The 10,696-nt window shown below is 42.5% G+C and overlaps 1 protein-coding gene across 2 annotated transcripts; it reads left to right on the top strand.

Annotated features, from left to right (window-relative positions):
- Window positions 1-231: 231 nt before the first annotated feature.
- LOC120727083 (progranulin-like) lies at window positions 232-2,604 on the top strand. 2 transcript variants are annotated; one of them, XM_040021228.1, is made up of 5 exons: window positions 232-350; window positions 511-657; window positions 738-1,040; window positions 1,174-1,345; window positions 2,034-2,604. In XM_040021228.1, the coding sequence occupies exons 2-4, from the start codon at window positions 511-513 to the stop codon at window positions 1,339-1,341; spliced, it is 618 nt and encodes a 205-aa protein (XP_039877162.1). In that variant the 5' UTR covers window positions 232-350; the 3' UTR covers window positions 1,342-1,345; window positions 2,034-2,604. The 2 variants fall into 2 exon arrangements, with proteins under 2 accessions (XP_039877162.1, XP_039877161.1); XM_040021227.1 differs by having other exon boundaries at window positions 1,174-1,350; window positions 2,036-2,604.
- Window positions 2,605-10,696: the final 8,092 nt, after the last annotated feature.

Raw genomic sequence — 10,696 nt, 5'->3', positions numbered from 1 at the left:
GTACTTTTGCCAGCTCTGTTGTACTTTGATCGATAGGTGAGGCTTACAGACCCACTCCTTCTTTATTGTGCATATACAATCATGTCATATGAGGACGTGTGGAGACTGTATATTAAGCTGAGTAATTACAGCAGTTAAGTAGTGGATTTGAACTTCTGCAGTTCCAGAAATTTTCAAAACCTGTCTTAATATGAGAGTCACGAGATAGAGGGGTGTTACGTGAAGTTAATCTTTCATTCTTACTCAGTGGGAGTGTCTGACCTGTACTATATAGAGCTGTGTGTGATACAGCAAAGGGGAAAGTGTGAAAGGCATCACAGGAAGCTGCTGAATTTCTTCACTGCCTAAAGGTAAGTGATTAAAAGAAGTGAACTTTTTTGTAAAGTGTTTTATGGTTTAGTTGTTGCTACTAAAATTAGACTTTACTGTGTCACATTAAAGTTACAAAGTCTGACCTTTTTAGTTCAGAAAGAAAAAAATCTGCAAAGTCATGTTGATTCTGTCTTCCAGATGTTGAGGATCAGTCTGTGTTTGTCATTCGGTGTGGTTCTGTGGGGATTTGCTTCATGCTCTATGTGTCCTGATGGGAGTACTTGTTCAGACACCACCACCTGCTGCAAGACTAATATCGGATATGCCTGCTGCCCATATCCAAATGTAAGTCAGAAACTTTCTGCCAGTGCAGTAACTTGATTGTTGGTTGTTAAAAAGCTCTGCTCGTCTTACTTACTTTGCAGGCCATGTGCTGTGCCGATCTGCTCCACTGCTGCCCGTCAGGATATCGCTGTAACCTGGTTACCATGAATTGTGAGAAATTAGACCAGCCGTGGCTGACCATACCCATGGTGAAGAAGGAAGCTGCAGAGAAACCAAACACCCCTGAACTGCCTGGAACTCCACTCCAGGAGCTTAAAGAGAGCCACGTCCCAGATCAAATAAAGACTTCAGTGGTCTACTGTGACAGTTACACCTACTGTCCTGATGGCACTACTTGCTGCAGACACCCACAAGGAGGCTGGACCTGTTGTCCCTACTCTCCTGTGAGTCAGCCTAAACACTCTTGTGCAATAAGACACATGATTTTAATAAAATTCCCTTTATCTTCCACTGAGATGAAGAAAGTTTGCAGCTATGATAATTATTCTTTTGAGACACTAAAAGTGTTTCTTGCAGGGCAAATGTTGTCTGGATGGCTACCACTGCTGTCCAATTGGATTTGACTGTGACCGAACCTACACGCACTGTGTGAGGGAAAAACTCACATATCCTTTCCTCCGCAAGCCAGCACTACCTTCAGGACCTGCGTCCTTCATCCCAACTTCAGAGGACAAAGAAAACTAGAAGAGGAAGGTAGGAAACGCCACATTCTAACCACCTTCACATGTGGAGAACATCCTGGGATAATTTCACTGCATGACTCACTGTTCAGATCAATTTTAAAGGCTACAGACCTTTTTTTGTTTACTGGTGTTTTATCAAGTCATGTGATACCAATGCATACCTGAGCACCAACCAGGATTTAACAACAGCTAAATGTCCTGATAGTCGTGGGCTTGGTCACTGATGTTGACATACTGTCACATGATGAACCCTGTGGGGATGATATCACAGAGAGTTATTACTGACTCATTGGCTTTCTTCAGCTCTGAGTATTTTTTCTTCATAGTTTTGCAGCCTTGAAAGATTTTAATAAATCCGAAGTACACTGGCTTCAAACATGCAAAGAGCATGTAGTAGCTAAATAACCACAAATATCCCACAGAGAAATTAATATTTTGCGTTGATTCCAGTTCAGTGTCAGCAGTAGAGCTTATTTCTGCCCCTTAGTGATCACATGAGGCAGAGAGTTACAAGCTGGCTCGATCGTAGAGCAGCAAAAATTGCTCTTTGCAGCCCGCCAGGTTTAAGTTTCTCCTTCTCTAAACATCCCACACTGTGATCTGAAGGGGCAACTTAAATAGATGCTGTTTTAGAGTACACAAAACATTCTGACCAAAATAATTTGTTCTAACTGAACAATTTGTAATCATTTCAGGGACACAGGAAGCAGATTTTCAGCTGCTGTGACTATAGATGTACCTGCAACCCCTCTTGCGTTATGGTAACACATGCTGAGATGGCTTTAAAGTCCACTGTGATAGATTTTTTTGGTTATTTTTGTTAAAAAATTGCCCTAAAATTCTTTTTGCCATGCTGAAGAATAGTACACAGGTGTAAAAAAAATGGTCAAAATTAAATCTTATACTTTCAAATGAACATTTAATTTCTTTTTGTTTTAATTTGTCAGAAGGTTCAATAAATCCTCCACTTTCAGAAAATTTTAATTTTCTGGCAATTATTTCATGGATGAAGCTTTACAGGCTTAAGCTAATGTTACTGCATATTTTATAATGGAGAGTCACCAATTATTGCTTTAGTAATGGAAATGTGCTTTTTATCTATTCCATTGTCTTATATTGCCCCTGTGACTGAGTGTCAGTGAGTATAGACCAGCATGTTGAATTTAAGGTAGTAAGGTGAAAGGCTTCTGATTTGTTTTATGGTTTCTTCCTTCCTTTGTATACTTTTCACACTTGACCAATAAAAATAAGATCTTCTTCCAAACTGGGTCATGGAGTCGTTCATTTATCTTCTTTTCACATCGCAGTCTGAGTGCCCATGAACACCACAGCCTGCTCTACACCAGTCCAACATAATGAATTACAACTTTATCACAATACTTCATTAAGATAAGACTTGATGAAGTTGAAGTTGATGAACAAACTGAAAAAACAAACAAACAAACTAACAAACAAAATAAACCCTTGTTGGTCTTGCCAGCCTAAAAAGCTTCCAAACTGCAGATCCATTACTGTTAACTTATTTCATGTTTTGGTCACTCTTCTGGAAACGGGCTGTTTGCTGCTGACACCTAGTGTGGAAAACACAGAACAACATCACAGTAAATGGAATAAATCTGTTCCCCATTTGCAACATAGATATTTGAGTTGGAGCAAATATTTATCTTAGATTCCTCACGTGGTCAGAAACTACGAGTGGAGCCTGGTGTTGCTAGACAGGTTATCCACATGAACATGCATATCATGAGGAGGGTTTGGAATAAACCCCAGAATACTCAACAACGGCACCATCGAGAGGCTGTATCACAACCTGGTGTAGCAGTTGTAATGCTCTGGACCACAAAGCTGTATGGAGGATGGCCAGATATGCACATTGTATCACCAAGTCTGAACTGCCAGCCATCCAGGACCTCTACAGACAGCACTGTAGGAGGAAGGCCCAGAGGATCCTCTTTAGCCACACACTCTTCAAGCTCCTGTAGTCAGGTAGGAGTGTACATGAGCGTCCACACCCGCACCAGCAGATTCAGGGACAGCTTTTACACAAAAGCCATCAGGCTACTGAACTGCTGAAATATCAGAATGTTTACAGACAGGTTGTTTACAGGTTGCTTCTGCTGACCCTTAGTGGCCATTTGAAGGATGGATGGATGGAAGGATGGATAGATGGGTAAGACCCGCCCTCTACTCATTTCTCAAATTGCACATTCTCAGTTCCTCTCCTTGACTCCTCTCCTCCCTCCCACCGGAGAGTGATCAGGAGACGAGAAGGTGTTTAACTAAATGAGTCATCCTCGCTTTGTCGCTTCATTTTAAATTGCTTCATTAAATCACTTAAATATGTTGTTTGACAGAAGTGCATTGTTAATTCTTTACACTTGATCATTAGGTGTAACACTGTTTATGCCATGCTTTACATTTAAGGCCACGTTCAGTTAAATTCACAGCACGGAGCGAAGTGATAGAGATTATAGGCTACCTTTTTTCAGTCACATAGAAACACTGAAGAAACACAGTTAAATAACTGAAGGGTCCCTCTAGCTGTGTGCAGTGGATAGCTTGGCTTTGTCTGACACTAGTGTACATTTTTAAAAGAAATATTTAAAAACTATTCATATATTTATGCATTTATATTGTATTTTCTGTGACGATGAGTGGTTATTGAATTTGTAATCCCCTGTATTATAATCATTAAGACAAATAAAAGTTCAGCTAAAACATAAAAATTTAAATTAGCATTTCTAGAGAGCTTTTCTACGCAGTTTCAAAGTGCTTCACCTCTCCATGCCCCAGCCATCCATTCACACACACAAGTACACAATACAAGTGATTTTGTTTTCTATGTCTAAGCACTTTTTACACCGAAGTTTCACACACAGACTGATGGATGTGCGAGGGACAACTTGGATGTCAGACTCTTGCCCAAGGACACAGACAGTAAAACTAAACTGAAACAAGCAAGAACACACTGGAACCTCACTCAGAATAAACCGGAAACAAGACAAAAAAAATTCCAAATGAAATAAAAATTTAAACTGTGACAAAGTAGGCGAGAACACATTTGCTAACACACAGTTTAGTCTTGTTATTATTAGTTAGCATTCTTTTTTGCTTTGATTTAGCCATATCTTATCTTCATTCTGTAGTTTGCAAACATTTACTGTCCCAGGTTTGCAGATTAGTTCATATAACATCCAGGTTTAAATTAACTTTGGCAAGTTTTGTTAAGTTAACATTACCTTTTTGCTTAAACTGTTAATTCGTTTTTTGTCGTGTGTGAACTTACCTTACTTACGGACGTGCTGCTTCACTTTATGTATTCATATCTTCCTGTTTATTTTTGATGGATGGAACCAGGTACAGAGGGGGAAGAAAACTGGGGATTTGTTTGCTTCAGTTATGTATGCATTATTGTAAAATGTAATGGCTACACTTTGATAGTGTGTTTTGTTGGTGGTAAAAAGCAGCATCAATAAATGGATGATTATAATATTCAGTCATTGTATAAAAAATTCCTTTAGAGACTATTTGTTTGGATCGATTGAGAGTATTTAAACAGAAGAACTCAGTTGTTCAGGAGGAGAAGACCAGGTCAGCGTAGCTTGGTGCACTCAGTATTAATTTTGGTTGTTTTAAATTCAGTTATTGTCACGGTTCTGGGTTTGACCCAGTATTTTGAGTTGTCATGTTTTTGCAGGTTTAGTTTAGTTCCATGTGTCATTTTCTGTCTCTCTCTATGTCGAGTCTGCGTCTTAGTGTGATGGTTTCTTGTTCCTGTTTTATTGTGAAGGTCTGCGTCTCATGTGAGTGTGTTCAGTGTTACCTCTGTCTCGTCTTGTTGATTATTCCCAGCTGTGTCCACCACCTGTGTGTAATTCCCCTGTGTTTCTCTGTGTATTTAAGTCGTGTCCTCTGTTATTGTAGTTGCTGGTCCTTCTGTGTATCCACCATGTCTCACCCGTGTGTTCTCCCTGCTGTCTACCATCGTCTGCCTCTGCTCGCCCTCCTTCATGTTCGTGTTCTGGTTTCTGCGCTGTAGTTTAGTTGTTTTCCAGTATAGTTTAGTTTGTCTTCGTTTGCCATTTTTCCTTTGCCATTTATTCAATAAACCACCTTCGCATCTTCACGACTGCCTGCAATTGGATCCTCCTTCATTTCTTCCACAGGGCTCTTCTCACTCGCCGTGACAGTTATATTTATTTGCACAACCTTAACATTTGAGCCTTTGATTTGCGGAGGTTTTTGCAAAAATAATTTTAGTCACATTGTTTGTTCAAAAAACATCACCAGCTACAATGGACAGCATCTGTTTTCTGCTCTTCTTAAGCCACTTTTGTCATGATCCTGAGTCCGTGACTCAGTGATTTTGTGTTTGGTGTATTTATTGTTATTATTTTCATTATTATCTGTGGGCTGTTTTGGGATGGTTTGTGTTTTGTGTTTTAGATACTGGGTTTCTGGGTTTGTGCTCCCTCTGTTGGTCCCTGGTGTTAGTGTTCCCCTGTCTCGTCAGGTTAATCAGGTCCAGCTGTGTCTCCCACCTGTGTGTGTGATTTCCCAGTGTCCCTCTGTGTATTTATAGTGTGTGTTTGCCTCTGTTCCTCATTGCGTCATCTGTGTTCATCCTCTGTGTTACTCTGCGTACTCTGTATTACTCTGTGAATCCCCTGCGTGCTCTCCCTGCTGTCCTCCCTTCATGTTCAGGTTTGCTACTCTTTCGTTTAGTTTCTCCCAGTTTAGTTCATCCTTAGTTCTGTTTTGCCATCCCCACTTTGTGTTTGGTATTCTCAATAAACCATCCTCACATCTTAAGTGCTGCAATTGAGTCCTCCTTCCACACTTCACATGGCTGCTGCCCCAGTCGTGACAACTTTGGCCACGCTATCTCACACAAACTAATTAAAAGATGCATATTAGAGCTCTACCACATGTCTAGCATGTATAAAAATCAGAAAATGCATCACCCACAATTTGTATCCGGAAGTTCCCTCTTCCCCATACATTTATACCCACATCAAGAAGTAAATCCTTTATTAAAGCATATCAGTGTTGTAAAATTGATATATTTTCCTATATCAAAACAGAAGTTTTGGAGTATTGTTACACCTCTAGTTTGCACACCTAAACAGGTAAGCAGATTAGTGGGGTGAGAAAATACCCAGTGAAATAAAAGCTTTCCAAAAACTCTTACAATTAACAATACATAATTTAAAAAAAAGAAAAACACACACACAATCACAGAGAGAGAGAGGAGTTGATAGGGAAGTATTCTTTTTGGACAATACATTCAACTCACTCCACCACAGCTTGTTGTTTAGTAAGAAAAAACAAAGAAACCTGTTGGTGTTGCAAGCTTAAAACACCTCTGAATTCCTCCTTTGGTGCTACCTTCCTGCATGCTTGGCAGTTATGGAATTAAATTCCAGTACAGCTCAGTTGGAAGCAACCTAAAGTGGTGACAGTGAAGCTCATACTTACATGGACAAAAGTACTGAGCCTGCACCTACATACATCTACTCATGGAAGTTTATCATTATCATTATTTTGATGGTTGTTGCAGTTATTTGACATTTAGACTTTGTTGTGTGAAGTGGTTTCCAGTGACTGTGTGGGCAAAACCCGTGTTTCAGGTTTAGCTAGCAGTAGCAAGAATCCTGCAGGAAGTTCTCAGTACTTGTGATGAAATGTGCATCAGGTCATACAACTATATGTTACAGTAAAACAAAAAAGTAGAAATGAGCCAGTTGAGATCATTATTTTTAAACTGTAAAACCTACTGCTGATACAGCACTGGAGTGATCACAGTGAATGTCGGGTTGTGTTGTTAGTGTTTTACTGTAATTTAATAGAAATTCCGTTTCCGTTTCACAGTGCGCTGATGGCTTTGACCCTGTCACATGTGATCAGTGGTTTATGCTTATTATAAAGCACAACAAATACAGCAGGTGAACCTCACTAACATTTCAGTGTTCATCAGTGAACAACTGAAACCGCTACAAATCACACAACTCCTGCAGGAATAGAACAAAACATATCTTTTAGCATTGTGGAAAAGGCATGCAATGAGGATGTGTTCAAATATACTTTTGTTAACAATGCAAACATTTTATATCAATTAGATCCATTCAAACAGCATCATTTTTTTCTCAGTAGAGAGTTTAGCGATAAAGGCAAACCATCCCTTGGAGCATATTGAGATCTTTAGTGTTTAGTCGCTGTTTTGCTGCAGATTAAAACAAATGAGATCTGTCACTGAAGGGACGTAGAAGTGGAAAAAGTAGGTTCGCCTGGCTCGGCCTCTGAATCAGCTTCAGCTTCGCCTGGCCTGGCCTCTGCTTCAGCTCCACCCCCTCCTGGTTCGGCTTCAGCAGCAGCTTCTGCCTCATCCTCTGCTGCTGGCATGCCGCCATCCGGTCCATGCCTAGAACCTAATCATCACCGGCCGTTGTGGACGCCCTCCTGAACGAGGTCGTTGCCGCCACTACCTTCCGCGTGGACGGCCTTCGGACTTCTGTTGCCGCCACGGCCTTCTTCATGGCCGGCCTCCTGAGCTGTCCCATCCTGGCCTTCTGTGCTATCGGCCCCCAGGCCGGCCACCTGAACTATGTTTCGGACTCTGCTCCCCTGTGTGTTTTGTGAACGTTTTGTTTGGGACTCTAGGGCCTCCATTTTTGTCCTGGTCCGGTCCCTCCGTCCTGGACCCCCTACCGCCCACCCGGGTCTGGTTGTGTTTCTCTGTGGGTGTCGGGAGCCAGCCCTTGAGGGGAGGGGGGGTACTGTCATGATTCTGAGTCCGTGACTCAGTGATTTTGTGTTTGGTGTATTTATTGTTATTATTTTCATTATTATTTGTGGGCTGTTTTGGGATGGTTTGTGTTTTGTGTTTTAGATACTGGGTTTCTGGGTTTGTGCTCCCTCTGTTGGTCCCTGGTGTTAGTGTTCCCCTGTCTCGTCAGGTTAATCAGGTCCAGCTGTGTCTCCCACCTGTGTGTGTGATTTCCCAATCTCCCTCTGTGTATTTATAGTGTGTGTTTGCCTCTGTTCCTCGTCGTGTTGTCTGTGTTCATCCTCTGCGTAACCCTGCGTAACCCTGCGACAGTGAAGCTCATACTTACATGGACAAAAGTACTGAGCCTGCACCTACATACATCTACTCATGGAAGTTTATCATTATCATTATTTTGATGGTTGTTGAAGTTATTTGACATTTAGACTTTGTTGTGTGAAGTGGTTTCCAGTGACTGTGTGGGCAAAACCCGTGTTTCAGGTTTAGCTAGCAGTAGCAAGAATCCTGCAGGAAGTTCTCAGTACTTGTGATGAAATGTGCATCAGGTCATACAACTATATGTTACAGTAAAACAAAAAAGTAGAAATGAGCCAGTTGAGATCATTATTTTTAAACTGTAAAACCTACTGCTGATACAGCACTGGAGTGATCACAGTGAATGTCGGGTCGTGTTGTTAGTGTTTTACTGTAATTTAATAGAAATTCCGTTTCCGTTTCACAGTGCGCTGATGGCTTTGACCCTGTCACATGTGATCAGTGGTTTATGCTTATTATAAAGCACAACAAATACAGCAGTTGAACCTCACTAACATTTCAGTGTTCATCAGTGAACAACTGAAACCGCTACAAATCACACAACTCCTGCAGGAATAGAACGAAACAAATTTTTTTAGCATTGTGGAAAAGGCATGCAATGAGGATGTGTTCAAATATACTTTTGTTAACAATGCAAACATTTTATATCAATTAGATCCATTCAAACAGCATCATTTTTTTCTCAGTAGAGAGTTTAGCGATAAAGGCAAACCATCCCTTGGAGCATATTGAGATCTTTAGTGTTTAGTCGCTGTTTTGCTGCAGATTAAAACAAATGAGATCTGTCACTGAAGGGACGTAGAAGTGGAAAAAGTAGGTGAGTTTTGCAAACACATTTGCAAGGAGTGGTGGCATAGAGTGAGTTGTAGGGTACAAAGAGGTCGTCAGTTTGTTGTAGGGCTAACACAGACAGACAGGCAACCATCTGCACTCACATTTACCCCTCAGGACAATTTAGAATCACCAGTTAATAAACCCCCACTATATTCATATCTTTGGACTGTGGGAGGAAGCCAGAATACCAGGAGAGAAACCATAAAGAACACGCAAACATCCAGATGGTGGATTCAAACCCAAGACCCTCTTGCTGTGAGGCAACAACTCTAACCACCACGCCACCATGCTGCCCCATATTTCCTCTTCAGTAAACATAAATGTTTTTGTCAAAGTGTTCATCTGGGTACTGTTTTATATATTCTTCCACGCCGCTGCCTGCAGCGACATTCTCGTCTGGTCAAGCTTCAGCCTCAGCTTCGCCTTCGCCTGGTTCAGCTTCAGCTTCGCCTTCGCCCGGTCCAGCTTCAGCTTCAGTTTCGCCTGGCCCGGCCTCTGAATCAGCTTCAGCTTCGCCTGGCCTGGCCTCTGCTTCAGCTCCACCCCCTCCTGGTTCGGCTTCAGCAGCAGCTTCTGCCTCATCCTCTGCTGCTGGCATGCCGCCATCCGGTCCATGCCTAGAACCTAATCATCACCGGCCGTTGTGGACGCCCTCCTGAACGAGGTCGTCGCCGCCACTACCTTCCGCGTGGACGGCCTTCGGACTTCTGTTGCCGCCACGGCCTTCTTCATGGCCGGCCTCCTGAACTGTCCCATCCTGGCCTTCTGTGCTATCGGCCCCCAGGCCGGCCACCTGAACTATGTTTCGGACTCTGCTCCCCTGTGTGTTTTGTGAACGTTTTGTTTGGGACTCTAGGGCCTCCATTTTTGTCCTGGTCCGGTCCCTCCGTCCTGGACCCCCTACCGCCCACCCGGGTCTGGTTGTGTTTCTCTGTGGGTGTCGGGAGCCAGCCCTTGAGGGGAGGGGGGGTACTGTCATGATTCTGAGTCCGTGACTCAGTGATTTTGTGTTTGGTGTATTTATTGTTATTATTTTCATTATTATTTGTGGGCTGTTTTGGGATGGTTTGTGTTTTGTGTTTTAGATACTGGGTTTCTGGGTTTGTGCTCCCTCTGTTGGTCCCTGGTGTTAGTGTTCCCCTGTCTCGTCAGGTTAATCAGGTCCAGCTGTGTCTCCCACCTGTGTGTGTGATTTCCCAATCTCCCTCTGTGTATTTATAGTGTGTGTTTGCCTCTGTTCCTCGTCGTGTCGTCTGTGTTCATCCTCTGCGTAACCCTGCGTGCTCTGCATTACTCTGCATTACTCTGTGAATCCCCTGCGAATCCCCTGCGAATCCCCTGCGAATCCCCTGCGAATCCCCTGCGAATCCCCTGCGTGCTCTCCCTGCTGTCCTCCCTTCATGTTCAGGTTTGCTACTCT

Source organism: Simochromis diagramma, unplaced genomic scaffold, assembly GCF_900408965.1.
Source record: "Simochromis diagramma unplaced genomic scaffold, fSimDia1.1 OVJJ01000753.1, whole genome shotgun sequence".
Lineage (NCBI taxonomy): Eukaryota > Metazoa > Chordata > Actinopteri > Cichliformes > Cichlidae > Simochromis > Simochromis diagramma.
This window is presented reverse-complemented; position numbering and strand designations above follow the sequence as displayed.